The sequence below is a fragment of the Elephas maximus genome, chromosome 10 (genome assembly GCF_024166365.1).
Source record: "Elephas maximus indicus isolate mEleMax1 chromosome 10, mEleMax1 primary haplotype, whole genome shotgun sequence".
Classification (NCBI taxonomy): Eukaryota; Metazoa; Chordata; class Mammalia; order Proboscidea; family Elephantidae; genus Elephas; species Elephas maximus.
The window spans coordinates 111,066,440-111,082,123 of record NC_064828.1 but is presented as its reverse complement, the minus strand read 5'-3'; the positions used below and the strand labels follow the sequence as shown (position 1 = coordinate 111,082,123).

Here is a 15,684-nt window from a genome sequence, read left to right as displayed (position 1 = left end):
AATATAGTACACTAAAATGAGCCATGGAAAAGTAGGACCGCACTGTCTCCAATGTGGAAAACTTCCGAGGCCCGGAAAAACAAGGCAGTCCCGTCAGAGTTTCAGCTCTCACGGGTTTCACTGTATATAGAACTCCAAGTCTTCCCCCACACATTACATCACTGTCACCTACTTAGACCACATGTTTTATACACATGTGGGTCTTTGCTTCAGGGTTCTTCCAAGTTCTCTACCAGAAAACTTCGCTTAACATTACTACCTCCACACAGAAACCTTACTAGGCTCGGCTGTGTGGTCCATCGGAGACCCATGGCCGCCCCCTCATCTACTGACCCTCTGATACCCTTAGCAATCCTTACATCTGGCCCCGAGTCTGCATGAAGAAACAAAACGATTAAGGTAACTTCAAGAGGTATGGCTTGAGGTGGATCTTGCAATTGAAGAAACTTAACAGAGACTTAAAAGGCCAGACAGTAAGGGGTCTATGTTCAAAATGGATGGTACGGACAAAGAGCAGGCCTGTTTCTTGTTTTCTTTCTCCTTCCTGACTACAACACACCCACCTCCCCGACCTGCACCTAGCTGGTCCACCCCAGGGCGAGTACACGGACATCTCCTTCCACTAGACCCACACCCGTAAAATCTGTTGCAGAAATGACATCATGCCTACCACTTGCATATTCGGGGGCCACCCTGTTACCTAAAACCCCTCCAAAAGACAAAACATATCCACACGTTTCTTTTAAACTTAACTGTATTTATTACATCATTTGACGCAGCAGGTGACCTGGGAACTACACGTCCACTCACAAGCTCGGCGGGGTTACTTTTCACACTGCCTTTACAATAACCTAGACAGGCACAAAATTTTGCTACTCTAATCAATACATTTTTCTTTGGAAACGAGCCCTATGGATACTTAGGTCCCATCAAGTTGGGTCAGTGTAGCATACTAATTTCTAGCCTAGTACATGCAGAGTTGGTAACTACGAGAGATGAAGGCTTAAAAACAAGATCCTAAAAGGTGAAACCCGAGTTATTTTAACAAAGACTTCTTTTAAACATCAAATTATATCTCAAACACCTCAGTGACAAAAATTTGGCTAAGGAATCTGCTCAATATCTAAACACTTTGGAGCACTCAGTTAACATGAGGTTACACACACCTTACGACAACGTTACCTCCATCTGTTAAATAAGCCAACGTGTAACTAGAGACATTACTCTGCTTTAGTGCCGAAAGTGTCACAGCATCACACTTAAAAGCAGAAAAAAATCTTATCTTCCCCTTATTGTCATGCCATACACATTTTTAAAATGTTAACAAAAATAAAGAAAAGAATCCTTGAAAATATATCAGAGGGAATGAAGATAAAAGCATCGAACACGTGTACAGCGATTCCTCGGGCAGAGCTCAGTCAACTTCTTCCATGCGCGACGTGTCGTCATCTCCTTCGAGGGGCGGCATTTCTTCAGCGACAGCAGCACTGGTATCGTCAGCAGTAGGGTCATCTTCATCAATACCTTTTTGGAAACAAGGTCGTCAGATTAAAACAATTTCTTACAGCCGAGTTAGCCTAGTTATTAGCTGCTCCACACCCACACCCACTTTGAAAGAGTGAGCAAGAACAGAGCAGCTGCAACTGCTTTCCTTTTAGTTGGCCCTTCTCATAAACCCCGTGACTAAGGTGAGACTAGCTCTCCCCCGCTGGACAACACAATCCCACTTTTTTCCAAGGAGCTGAGATTACCCCCTCCTCTCTACAGGCCCAGTTAGTTTCTCTGGCTTACTAACAGGCTGTCAGGGCACAGCTTACCCAGACCAAGCTTGATCATCCTGTAGATCCTGTTAGCGTGTGTCTGGGGGTCCTCTAGACTAAAGCCAGAGGACAGGAGGGCGGTCTCATAGAGCAAGATGACCAGATCCTTCACAGACTTATCGTTCTTGTCGGCCTCAGCTTTCTGCCGCAAGGTCTCAATGATGGAATGATCCGGATTTATCTCCAGGTGCTTCTTTGCTGCCATGTAGCCCATTGTCGAGTTGTCTCTTAGGGCCTGAGCCTTCATGATTCTTTCCATATTTGCCGTCCAGCCGTACGTGCTGGTGACAATACAGCATGGGGACGTGACCAATCGGTTTGACACCACCACCTGTAATCACAACAATGTAAATGGTGAGGAAACCTAGACAGGTTATTTCAACTTCTTAGCGCTAATAGCTCGGTTGTGAAATGCAATCCAAGGAATTCAAGTTTTGAAAGTACTGATGGATCAAAAACACCATTTTCAATTTTACTACAAATGCAGGAGTCCAAAGCTTTTTCTCCTTTACGTTAAGAGCACTTACAAGGAAAAAAAAGTACGTATGACTTAATTTGAAGGAACCCCTTAGGGAAGTATCAAAAATTAAAAAATGTAGAGACGTTATTTTACTCACGTACCTTTTCAACTTTTTTCTCCAAGATGTCTTTCATGATTTTGCAGAGGTTTTCAAACTTTGTTTTTTTCTCCTCTTGTTTCTTTTTCTCGTCTTCATCTTCTGGAAGTTCCAAACCCTCTTTGGTGACTGACACTAAGGTCTTCCCCTCAAATTCCTTCAGCTGTTGGACACAGTACTCATCGATGGGCTCGATCATATAGATCACCTCTAAGCCATGCTTCCGGAGCCGTTCCACAAAGGCCGAGTTAGCAACTTGGTCCTTGGTTTCACCTGAAATAACGTGAACAGTTACTTGCTCTTTCCTGCTGTCTAGCCCGGTCAGATGCTCAGCAGATTTAAGCACACAGGCAGCGGCCGGCTCAAGAAATCAGCATCTCCTGTACAGCAACACCAACTGTGCTCACTGATATGTGGTGCCACGTGGGGAGCAAACACCCCACGGGCCACCTATGGGGTTACCAAAACAAAGTGATGGGACGCTAACCTTTACTGTTCCTTACCAGTGATGTAGTAAATGTGTTTCTGGTTCTCCTTCATTCGGGTGCAGTAGTCCTTGAGGGAAACCATCTCATCACCTGAAGCCGATGTGTAGTATCTTAACAGCTCAGAGAGCTTCTTCCGATTTTGAGAGTCTTCGTGTATCCCAAGCTGAAAGACGACACAAGTGTTAGTTTTAAGAAAACTTCCCCTATGTTAAAAAAAAAAAAAAACTGAGAACGTGGGAAACTACTTTGAAAAACGCTAACGGGTCAAACGTGTTTACCAACCTTAATGTTTTTAGAGAACTGCTCGTAAAACTTTTTGTAGTTCTCTTTATCTTCTGCCAGTTCAGTGAAGAGTTCTAAGCACTTTTTGACCAAGTTCTTCCTGATAACTTTCAAAATTTTGCTTTGTTGCAACATCTCACGGGAAATATTTAGAGGGAGATCCTCAGAGTCCACCACGCCTCTAATGAAATCTGGGGGGAGAAAAAAAAGACCAAACACACTCAAGTACCAAACTGACAAATACGTAAACGTGTGAATATAAACACGTTTTTTCCATATATTAAAACTTAAAGAACTTGGGACCTGACAACTTCTGTACATCAGTGACCACCCTTCATCTCCAACCATACTTACTCAGGTACTCAGGAATTAGCTCCTCACAGTTATCCATGATGAAAACTCTGCGTACATACAATTTAATATTGTTCTTTTTCTTTCTGTTTTCAAACAGGTCAAACGGAGCACGTCTTGGGACAAAGAGAAGGGCTCTGAATTCTAGCTGTCCTTCAACTGAGAAATGCTGCAATTACAACAAACACAACTCACTAAAAATGCCAATGCACAACGCAAGTGACTTTCACTCAAAGCTCCATTACCCCAGCAGGTAGACTGACAGCTACATCAACCAAAAGCACTTTGGAGAAAGGAAAAAGTTCACAGTACCTGACCTTCCAATTTTAGACAGACTATCTAGCAGGGGCAGATTAGTTTTGAAGCACTCAGCCCTCACTCACCTTCACAGCCAAGTGATCTTCCCAGTCATTGGTCAAGCTCTTATAAAATTCTCCATATTCTTCATTGGTAATATCATCAGGATTTCTGGTCCAAATGGGCTTTGTTTTGTTGAGTACCTCTTGGTCGATGTACTTTTCCTTTATCTTCTTTTTCTTCTTCTTGTCACCATCCTTTTTCTCTTCTTCCTCTTCATCAGAACCAACATCTTCTATTTCAGGCTTATCATCGGACTCCTTTTCTTCTTTTTCTTTCTCTTCCTCTTTCTCTTCCTTTTCTTCAGCCTCATCATCACTCACTTCTTTATCTCGTTCTTTCTCCACCTCAAAAAGACATGAAATCAACATTATCCCTGCATTCCAGAACTAAAAAACAGGCTAAAAAGAATAAAACCCAAGTTAGCTAACCAAACTGAGAAACGCTAAGTAGCCAAAAACTTTTCATCAGTACTTAATTATCTACTTAATAGCTCTAAATACTTTTGACAGGACTGAGTAAACTGTTGCTTAGTCTCCAAAAAAGCTTCAAATTAATCTAGAAAATGGTACTAGGCCTTCTCCTCATCAACAAACGTTGAGAACTAAAAGTCAATGATCTACACGGAGACATTCACTTTGCAGCTATCTAGGAACTTACAAAGAGAGTGATCGGATAGCCAATAAACTGGGAATGTTTCTTCACTATCTCCTTCATTCTTCTCTCCTCCAAGTACTCGGTCTGGTCTTCTTTCAGATGCAGAATAACCTTGGTTCCACGGCCGATGGGTTCACCTTTAAGTGAACAATAAGACAAAGGGACTCAACTTTAATCTTTCAGCCCAATTACAAAAAAAATTAACTCAGCTCTTAATGTCAGTCAAGAAGAATGACCATAGCTAATCCCCCAATTATGACTACGAAGCAGGATACCATTATTACAATAAGCCTCCCACAGCAGTTAAGCACCTTGCTCTAAATAACCAGCACACCAGACACTAGTAAGTGCTCCCTAGTTGGCGCCTGACTACATGGGGCAAAAAGCATTCACAAATTTCACAGCAACCTCTGGATGCTACAGTACCTACAGTACCCCCCAACCCCCGAGATAAACCCACCCACCAGGTGCCTACCTGTGTCTGTCCTCACTGTGAAGGACCCTCCTGCCGAAGACTCCCATGCATACTGTTCATCATCATTATGTTTGGTGATCACGGTCACTTTCTCAGCAACCAAATACGCAGAATAAAACCCCACACCGAACTGGCCAATCATGGAGATGTCTGCACCAGCCTGCAAAGCTTCCATGAACGCTTTGGTACCCGACTTGGCGATGGTACCAAGATTATTGATCAAGTCGGCCTTGGTCATCCCAATTCCAGTGTCCACAATCGTGAGGGTTCGGTCTTGCTTGTTGGGAATGAGATCAATATGTAGCTCTTTCCCAGAATCCAGCTTACTGGGATCCGTCAAGCTTTCGTATCTGATTTTGTCCAGAGCCTATTCATCAAAAAGACGTTATCGTCAAACACACTGCCCCCAAAATGCGGACATTTTCGCTAAAACAATAACCAAACTGTGGCCTGAAAAGAGACTTACATCTGATGAATTTGAAATCAGCTCCCTCAGAAAGATTTCTTTGTTGGAGTAGAATGTATTGATGATCAAGGACATCAACTGAGCGATCTCGGCCTGGAAGGCGAACGTCTCCACCTCCTCCTCCTCCATGGGCTGGTCTTGGGTCTGGGTCTCCTCGGGCATCTGGGGAGGACACGGCGCAGCGTGAACACCGCACTACGGGCGCGGCCGGGTCCCCGCCGTCCGGCGGGCGTTGCTGGCGCCCCGTTTCAGCGAGATCTGGGGAGACCGGGCGCCGGGGCCGGCTGACAAAGGATGACCTCATTCCGAGCGGGGAGCTGCGGGCGGCGTGTGCGCGCTCGCGGAGGCCGCTTCGGGCAACGGGCGCCGCTCCCGGCCGTGGGGACGCCGCCATGAGCCCCGCCGGGGGTCCCCGCGACGCGGCCGGCGGAGGAGCGGCCGGACGGGCGCCCCCGAGAAAGGATCCCGCGGCCGGCGGCCCCTCCCCCACCGCGCTCCAGAACATTCGCGGACCCGGCCGGCCGGGGGAGGCCACGCAGGCCGCCCCGAAACGTGGGCCGAGGGGCCGCGGCTGGACTCGCCCGGAGGCCCCCCGCCCCCCAGGGACCCCCAAACGCCCCCTCACCTTGGCGAAAGGACGGCACGGGCTCCGAGACACAGCGGCACCAGGACGCAGAAGCAACTGGCGCGCCGCCCCCGCGCCTCCCTTATATAGACGCGGGCCCGCCCAGCGCGCGGCGCCTTTTCCAGAAGCCTCCCGAACCTTCCGGAAGAACCCTCCCCAACCGCCGCCGCGGCCGCGCGCCCACGCATGCGCTCTGGCCCGCAGCCCCTCCCCGGCCCCTCCGTTGGCGGACCGCCGCGCCGCCCCAGTGCGCCTGCGCGGCCCGGAAAGCTCGGGCACGGCTCGGCGCTTCCGGGGCCCGGCCGCCCGCCCGGGCGCTCCGCCCCCCGCCGCCGGGCGCCCTCCCCGAAACCCCTCCCCCGCCGTCCCCGGGCGCCCTCCCCGGACCCCCCCCCGCCGTCCCCGGGCGCCCTCCCCGGAACCCCCCCCGCCGTCCCCGGCGCCCCGTTTCTCCCCCAAAGCTGTCCCATGGGCTCCGCCCCCACCTCGGCCACGCGACCTGCTGGTTTCCCGCCTGCCCGCGCCCTCCGAGCCCGGGGCCGTGGGCCCGAATAATGAGCGCGCGTGGCCATGTTGTAAATTAGAAAGTCCCCGGTTGTCTACACTTCGGACCCCTCAGGGTCTGCAGCCGCCGGGGCAGCGCTTTGGTGGCCGGGTTAGGGGCCTGGGGCAGCGATTGAGGGGCCTGTTCGGGGCTTAGGGGTCTTGTGCTGGGTTTGGGGGCACTGGAACCCGGGGTCTGGCGCCCCCGCCCCGCTGGTTCGCCTTCTGGGGTGTCGTTATACTGGGGGCCAGGGCTCGAGCTGCAGCAGCGGGTGGGTGGTTCGGGGGGCTGGCCCAGGATGGGGCGTAAGTGAGGGGTGACGGGGCAGGCGGACAGTGGATACGAGGCAGACTGGCCCCCGTTTCTGACGCTCACTAGAAGGAAGCCCGGGAGGAGAGATCATTTTTGGACAAGAGGCGGCCCTCGGGGGTCCGGTGGCGGGTGATCCTGTGGCCTAGGAGGGAGCGAGGAGCGCCGAAGCCGGTCATTCGGGTGGTCTGCAGCACCCATTGCCACAGGGATCCCCGAAGACAGGCCTCCGCTGGGATTTCGGGGCTCCTTTCCCACCGGAAGGTCAGTGGGCTGCCCTGACCGCCTGTCCGTATGCCCCACTATGCGCAGGGGGAGGAGCGAGGAGCCTTGGTTAAATGACTAGCGTGAGGGCCCCAGCCCCATTTGCAGTCCTCTGTAAAAGGTGTTAAGACCACATCCTTCACACTTCGGGGTTCCTTCCGTCTGGAATTCTGGGATTTAGTGAACAAATTCATGTTCACCCAGCTAATCGTTACGTCATGATTTTTTTTTTTTTTTTTTTAACTTAATAAGGTGTATCCTTGCGAAGTACTTAACTTACGGCTTGGGTGATTAACTTACCCCAAAAGCCAATTTTTAAATGGGAATTCCCCAAGTGTTTTGAACAATGCCAGATCAGAGTTGAAAGAATCTTGGGGAGGTAGGTGCCTTAGACATTGTCCAGGTCAACACCTTAGTCTTGCCCAGGACACAGGGTTGGTGTCCAAGCACCCCTACCGGCCCACTTCCCTGCCTCAGTCCCCTCCCTCACAAACGCATCCCTTTTCCTGGGTTCTTTGTTCCTGGCTTTTCCCACTATTGACCCTCTTCTATTTCTTATATTTGAGGGCCCCGTACAACCCTCAGAAACCCTGGTGGTGTAGTGGTTAAGTGCTATGGCTGCTAACCAAAGGGTCGGCAGTTTGAATCCGCCAGGCGCTCCTTGGAAACTATGGGGTAGTTCTACTCTGTCCTATAGGGTTGCTATAAGTCGGAATCGACTCGACGGCACTGGTTTGTTTTTTGTTTTTTTTTAAGTTTATACAATCCTCTGGAAGCTCCTTACGTGTGAAGTGTGTTTAACCCAGGTCCAATGGGTGTGGGTGCGAACCACCTGTTAGGTTAGCTTGTTTACAAAGTTCACTCTCTCCACTTCCTTATCTCTAGGGAAACAGCCTTTCCTGCTAAACTCAGCCTTTCCTGAAGCAGGGTTTTCAAACCGGAGTAGAACTGCCCCATAGGGTTTCCAAGGACTGGTGGTGTATTCCAACTGCCGACTTTTTGGTTAGCAGCTGTGTGCTCTTAACCATTGCGCCACCAGGGGGAACTTTCTTTATAAGGTAGTTCTATTCTGTCCTATAGGGTTGCTGTAAGTTAGAATTGACTAGACAGTAATGGGTTTGGTTTTTTGGGTCTTAATCTTTACCAGAGCTCTGCTGGGTGGGTTTGAACCGCCAACCCTTAGGTTAGTAGCTGAAGACAAACCACTTGTGTCACCCACGGACCTGTGTGAGTGCAGTGTCTGTTATATGCACCTATGTATGCGTTGATAATGGGTCTAAAGTACTTGAGGCAAGTCTCACCATCTTTGCTTCTGAGGAGCATTCTGGCTGTACTTCTTCCGAGACCTGTTTGTTCTTCTGGCAGTCCATGGTATATTCAGTATTCTTCTCCAACACTAATTCACCAGCATCAATTCTTCTTGGCTCTTCCTTATTTCCTTACTCATCGTCCAGCTTTCGCATGCATATAAGGCGATTGAAAATAACCATGGCTTGGGTCAGGTGCACCTTAGTCCTTAAAGTGACATCTTTGTTGTTTTTTTAATGCTTTGGGTCTTTTGCAGTAGGTTTGCCCAGTGCAATATGATGTTTGATTTCTTCGCTGCTGCTTCCGTGGGCGTTGATTGTGAATCCAAGTAAAATGAAATCCTTGACAACTTCAGTATTTTCTCTGGTTATCATGATGTTGCTTATTGATCCAGTTATGAGGATTTTTGTTTTCTTTATGTTGAGGTGTAACCCATATTGGAGGGTATAGTCTTTAATCTTTGTCAGTAAGACATGTTATCTTGTTAAGTAGAGGGACAGTGAAAACGAGGAAGACCCTCAATGAGATGGATCGATACCGAGGCTCCAACAATGGGCTCAAACATAGGACTGATTGTGAGGATGGTGCAGGCACGGGCAGTGTTTCATTCTGTTGAGCATAGAGTTGCTATGATGACTCAGAACCAGCTTGAAGGCACCTAACAACATACACGTGCTGGGTCATGCTGTAAATGCATGTCTTACCTCGGGATGTGTTTGAATGTTCTAGACATGTTTTCCATGCAGCCTGGGCCGGGGAGCAAGGGAGGATTGAGAGGGAGAGGAAGCAGAAGGGGTGAGGGGTGGTTGGTATCTGTAGGCTCCTGTTGCTACTTTCACCGGTGCAGAGCGTTGACCACCCGGTGAGCCCTGCCTCCACCCATCCTGTCCTGTCACCCCCCGCACCTGGCACCTGGGCCCCTCCTGACATGGAGACTTGCTCGCCCTTTCTTCCCATCCAGCTTCTGCCATTGCCCAGGAGGTTTAAGATTTCTTAGAGATGAACTGTTCACCTCCCTGGCCCTGAAGTTATTTGACCCCATTTGTGGCTACCGGTTGTTGGGGGGGGGGGTCACTTGCCCTGCCGCCCACTCAACAAACTCACCCCGAGGTCACTTCCTGGATCTCATTGTCACCAGGAACCATTGCTTCCTTGCAAGTCCAACTTTAAATTTCTCCCTCCTTGCAAACCTCTGGCCCTTCCAGCTCTCTCCCCACTCAGCTGCTAAATAAAGGATGTTTCAAGCCCTGACTTCCTGTCTCAGAATCATTCCACACTGCTGACTGCCCTTCTCCGCTTGAGTCACTCTGCGTTGGGTTTTCACATCCTTTAGCAGGCCTTGGGGCAGAGCGCCCCCAGGTGGTCCTGGGCCGCTGTGCAGGTGATTCACCGTAGAGCTTTGGCCAGGATTCTAGCTCCACACCTGCATGCAGAGCTCATGAGCACCCCATACCTGACTGGCCCTCTCCCAGGGCCCCTAGCCAGGTGACTGCCCGCCACCTTCCAGAACCTCATGCATCTCCACAGGGGAGCCGGCACTGAGCTCTGCCATGCTCTCCATCTTCCTCCCCCACCCTGTCCCCACAACCACCTGCTCACCCCTGGATGACCTCTGCAGCCAGGGAGAGGGTCTAGAACTCCTATCTGACCCCATCAGTCCTTCCTCCATACCCCCTCCTCCAAAATCCTCACTCCCAAGAGAAAGGCACAGCCCCCAACCAGGCCACGAGGCCCTGCATGTTCCCCCCCACCCTCCCCCTACTCAGCGCCAGCACTCCCCTTCTCTCACGCCTCATTCTCCGTCACCTGCCCCTCTGCTCTCTGTTCTTATGAGTAACTCCTAAGGGACCTTCGCATCTTAGCTCACGTGACCCTACCCCACCCCAAACTCTGCTTCCTACTGGGTCAAAATCTCTCTTATAAAGGGGTTCTCAGAACAGGGGTGGAGGAGTGGGCACCTCTTCTTCCAGTGCTCATCCCAGTTGCATTTCACATTTGTCTGTGGACCAGCCTGGCTGTGGCTCCTGGGCCTGCCTCGGTACAGGTCTGGAGCACATGAACACTGCCTGCTTCATCAAGCCCCCCAGCCATGGGTTCTCCCGGTGCCCCCGGATCAGCCCATGCCTTCTCTGTTCTTTTTCTACCCAGCCTTCTCCTACACCTCACCAGTCCTGCAGACTTAACTCCTCAACGTTTGCTGAGGTTGTCCCCAGGTGCTCTTGCCATGATGGAAATCTGGCCAGGTCCCTCCCCCAGGTGAAACTTCCCAGTAGCCCTCAATTAAGCTGGGACACCAGGCCTGGGTTCTGGATCTACATGACCTCTCTTCGAATCTTGGCTCCGCCCCTGCCTAGCTGTGTGACCTGGGGCAAGTCACTTAAACTCTCTGTGCCTCAGGTTCAGCACCTATAAAAAGGGGAGGAAAATAACTTCCTGACAAGGTAGTTGTGAGGCTTAAACGAGTCCATTCTGCTTCCGGAAATGGTGCAGAACAGGGCCTGGCACACGGTAACTGCTATTTATGTGTCTGCTAAAGTAAAAGCCCTTCTAGGGTCTACTCGGAAACCCTGGTGGTGTAGCGGCTAAGCGCTATGGCTGCTGAACCAAAAGGGTGGCAGTTCAGATCCATGAGGCGCCCCTTGGAAACTCTGTGGGGCAGCTCTGCTCTGTCCTATAGGGTCGCTATGAGTTAGAATCAACTCGATGGCAATAGGTTTGGTTTTTTGGTTTTAGGATCTACCCAGAGTCCCAGGTGGCACAAATGGTTTAGCCCTTGACCACTGTCAAGAAGGTTGGTGGTTTGAACCCACCCAGAGGCAGCTCCAAAGAAAGGCCTGGTGATCTGCTGCTTCCTAAAGGCCACAGCTGTGAAAACACCATGGAGCGGTTCTGCTCTGCACCTGTGGGGTCCTCATGAGTTAGAATCAACTCCGTGACAACTGACAACAAAACCTGTCCTCATCTACACCCGAAGAGATTTATTCACCCCAGCACACAGTTTCTTTTGTTGTTGTTGTTGTGCTTTAGGTCAAAGTTTACAGCTCAAGTTAATATCTCATACAAAAATTTATACACATATTGTTTTGCGACATTAGTTGCAATCCCCAAAATGTGACGGCACACTCACCCTTTCCATTCCAGGTCCCCTGCGTCCTTTCAACCAGTTCCTGTCTCTTCCTGCCTTCTCTTCCTGCCTGCGGAGAGGAACCACGCATTTGGTCTCATGTATCTGATTGAACTAAGAAGCACACTCCTCAGGAGCATTACTTTTTGTTTTATAGTCTTGTCTAATCTTTGTCTGGAAACCCTGGTGGCGTAGTGGTTAAGCGCTACAGCTGCTAACCAAAAATTTGGCAGTTTGAATCCACCAGGCGCTCCTTGGAAACTCTATGGGGCAGTTCTACTCGAAGGCGATGGGTTTGGTGTGAAGTGTGGCTTTGGGAATGGTTTCGGTTCTGGGTTAACAGAGTGACTGGGGGCCGCAGTTTCGGGGGCTCCTCCAGTCTCTGCCAGACCATGAAGTCTAGTCTTCTGATGTGAATTTGAGTTCTGCTCCACACTTTTCTCCTGCTCCATTCAAGACTCTCTGTTGTGCTCCCCGTCAGGGCGGTCATTGGCGGTAGCCAGGCACCAGCTAGTTCTTCTGGTCTCAGGCTGGTGGAGTCTCTGGATTATTTGGACTTTTAGTCTCTTGGGCTGATATTTTCCTTGTGTCTTTGGTGTTCTTCATTCTCCTTTGCTCCAGCTGGGATGGAACCAACTGATGCATCTTAGATGGCCGCTCGCTAGCTTTTAAGACCCCGGATGCCACACACCAAAGTGTGATGCAGAACATGTTCTTAATAAACTTTACTATGACAATTGACCTAGGTGTTCCCCAAAACTATGGTCCCCAGGCCCCAGCCCCAGCTACTCTGTCCCTCAAATGATGTTTGGTTGTGTCCAAGAAACTTCTCAGCTTTTGCTTTGGTCCAATTGTGGCACACAGTTTCTGAATTTATCCTCTGACTCTACGAGGTAGATGGCCTTAGTCCCACTATATAGAGAACACTGAGGCTTAGAAGAGGTAAGTCCTTTACTTAGGGATCACTCAGAGAGTGAGGGCCCCCTGGCAGTCATACGCTGCTCTAGGTCACAAATTTTTATACCTTGTGTTTTCATTTTCTCGTGGTTCAAAATGCTTTCTAATTTCCCTTTTGATTTTTTTTTCTTTGACTCATGGGTTATTTAGAAATGTGTGTGTGTGTTTGTGTTTTTCCCAAATATTTGGGGGTTTTCCAGATGTCCTTTTGTTATTGGCTATTTTTTTCTCAATTTTATTTATTTTGATGTTACTGAGAATCTACACAGCAAACCATACAGCAGCTCAACAGTTTCTACATGTACGATTTAGTGACATTGATTACATTCCTCAAGTTGCGCAACCATTCTTACGCCCCTTTTCTGAGTTGTTCCTCCCTCATTAACATAAACTCACTGCCCCCTAAGGTTCCTGTGATCATTAAGGTTGTGTGTCAACTTGGCTGGGCCATGATTCTCAGTGGTTTGGCAGTTATGATGTAGTTTGGTAGTTGTATGATGATGTGATCACTTCCATGATGAGATTTGATATTGTGTGATCACCTCCCATGATGGGTTCTGCTGTGAGTAGCCAACTGGTTGAAAGGGAGTTTCCTTGGGAGTGTGGCCTGCATCCAATATAGGTGGACTCTCTGGCAAGGCTCTTGAGTTTTTGCTCACTCTGGGTCCTGCAGTTGGCTCCTGTTCATCTGATCTCCAGTTCTTGGGACTTGAGCTAGCAGCTTACCCACAGTCTTGCCTGCCAACTTGGGATTCATCGGTCCTCAACGCCTGTGAGCAAGAGCCCTGCTGTCTTACCTGCCAGTCCTGGGTTTGCCAGCCCCCGTGGCTACATGAATCAGGAGAAGCCTCCGGCCTGATTCAAGGACTTGGGACATTCTAGCTTCTACAACTGTGTGAGCCATTTCCTTGATATAAATCTCTCTATATAAGTATTTATGTAGTTTACTGGTTTTGTTTCTCTAGAGAACCCAGCCTCAGACAGTTCCTACCTAATTTTTCAAGTTGGCTGTTGTCAATTTCATCCCATATAGTTCTTAAAAGAGCATAATGCTCAAGGAAGGCGTTTTTTACTAGTTAAGCTATCTTTCAGTTTTAAGATGATTTCAAGGGATATTTTTGGTTTAAAGTTTAAAGATTATCTCAGAGCAATAGTTTCAGCGGTTCATCTGCCCTCCATAACTCCAGAAAGTCTAGAGTCCATGAGCATTTGAAATTTTGCCTGCATTTCCCCCCTTTCGATCAGGATTCTTCTATGGAATCTTTGATCCAAATGTTCAGTAATGGTAGCAGGACACCACCCAGTCCTTCTGGTTTCATGGCAAAGGTGGTAGTTGTTCATGGAGGCAGTTAGCCACATCTTCTGTATCCTCTTCCTATTCCTGACTTCCTTCTTTCTCTGTTGCTGCAGGTGAATTGAGACCAAATGTTGTGTCTTGGATGGCTGCTGGCAAGTTTTTAAGACCCCAGGCGCTATGCAGCAAACTAGGAGGTAGAACAGAAGCCCTAAACACATCATTAGTCCAATTAACTGGGATGTCCCATTAAACCGTGACCCTAGACCCCCAAACCAAGGAAACAAATCCCATGAGGTGTTTGGCTGTACATAAGCAGCCTCAGCAGCTACATTTTGTTGTTATTGTAAATTGTTATTGACTTCTGATATTTAATTCCACTATGGTCAAGAAACAAACTTTGTGCGATTTGAACTCTCTTAACTTTATTGGGACTCATTTTATGGCCCAGAATATGGGCTATCTTGGTAAATGTTCTGTATGCAAAATAATTATGCTGAAGGAAAGATACCAGTCATTTATAGAAAACTCTCGAAAATGCAAACTATAGTGACAAAAAGCAGACCAGTGGCTACTTTAGGGTGGGGGCAAGCAGGAGCAGGAGGGCAGGATGACAAAGGGGCAGGAGGAAACTTTTGGAGGTGATGTTCTCTACCTTGATTGTGCTGATGGTTTTGTGGGTATACACGTATGTCACAACATGTTAAATTGTACTTAAACACTTGCAGTTTATTGCATGTCAGTTATATCTCATAAAGCGGTTTTTTGTGTTTGTGTGTTTTAAATTGGTGTCGTTTAGCACAACCCTTGGAGAATGTTGGAGAAATGTTCAGAACCAAGGTACAATTTCATGGGAACATGCAGTGGTTCGTACTTTGCAAAGGAGAATCAGTCATTGGCGTCAGTTAAAACCCAGGTCTGGAGCCCAGCTATGGGTCCCGGCCCTGCCACCCCCTGGTTGTGTGGCCTTAAGCAAGCTGCACAACCTCTTTGTACTTTGATCTTCTCATCTCTAAAGTAGGCATGGTAAGGGTAAGAGTGTGGGGACCTGGCCCATCCTGAGTGCTGAGGAGGGACGCTGCCTTCTGTTGGGGAGAACAGGAGAAAGGGTGGCCTACACCTGCAGCCGAGGCTGCTGGGCAGCCACTGGACCATCTGAGCTTGCGCCCATCATTTGGTCTTGCAGGAGGCCAGGGAGTGATGAGCGGACACTCAGAACATTCACTGGCACAACTTCTACATTTACAGTTTAAGGACACTGATTACATTCTTCATGCCATGCCACCATTATTGCTATCCTTTTTCAAAATATTCCACCACCATTAACAAAAACTCAGTGCCCTAAACAAAAACTCTTTCTTCTCCCCCATAATCTTTGGTCCCCAGATATTTGCTTATTTCACGTAAGTGAGATCATATAGTATTTGTCCTTTTGTGACTGACTTATTTTGCTCAGCATGTTTTCAAGGTTCATCCATGATGTGGCCTGGGGACTTTGTTTTTCTTTATGGCTGCATCACTGGTCATTTCGATAACAAAAATATGGCGTCTTACTGTTGGCTAGCAATGTTTACTTCTTACCTATTTGCTGAAAGCCCACGTTTAGCCCAGGGAGGCAGCAAGGCCTCTGGTGGAGACGGCGTGGAAGCAGAGCCACACAAATGCGTGATGTGTAAACTAGTGGGGCTGGGAGAGGTGCTGCCTGATGGTCCCTGGGGGCTTCACTGGGGGCTGGGGGAAGGTGGG

The 15,684-nt window shown here is 48.8% G+C and overlaps 1 protein-coding gene across 1 annotated transcript; it reads right to left on the bottom strand.

Annotated features, from left to right (window-relative positions):
* Window positions 1-729: 729 nt before the first annotated feature.
* On the bottom strand, window positions 730-6,249 carry HSP90AA1 (heat shock protein 90 alpha family class A member 1). Its single transcript, XM_049898486.1, has 11 exons — window positions 6,139-6,249; window positions 5,514-5,675; window positions 5,048-5,414; window positions 4,576-4,709; window positions 3,942-4,262; window positions 3,562-3,727; window positions 3,208-3,398; window positions 2,941-3,088; window positions 2,442-2,710; window positions 1,818-2,151; window positions 730-1,524 (listed from the first exon to the last, which is right to left on the bottom strand). The coding sequence occupies exons 2-11, from the start codon at window positions 5,673-5,675 to the stop codon at window positions 1,415-1,417; spliced, it is 2,202 nt and encodes a 733-aa protein (XP_049754443.1). The 5' UTR covers window positions 6,139-6,249; the 3' UTR covers window positions 730-1,414.
* Window positions 6,250-15,684: the final 9,435 nt, after the last annotated feature.

What these genes read in the sequence shown, in the direction of transcription:
- HSP90AA1 (XM_049898486.1), bottom strand. Translation starts at nt 5,675, where the DNA reads ATGCCCGAGGAGACCCAGACCCAAGACCAGCCCATGGAGGAGGAGGAG. An exon ending in TGATTTCAAATTCATCAGAT is followed by an intron (nt 5,415 to 5,513) that starts GTAAGTCTCTTT and finishes TTTGATGAATAG; the next exon opens with GCTCTGGACAAAATCAGATA. An exon ending in GCTAATTCCTGAGTACCTGA is followed by an intron (nt 3,399 to 3,561) that starts GTAAGTATGGTT and finishes TTCTCCCCCCAG; the next exon opens with ATTTCATTAGAGGCGTGGTG.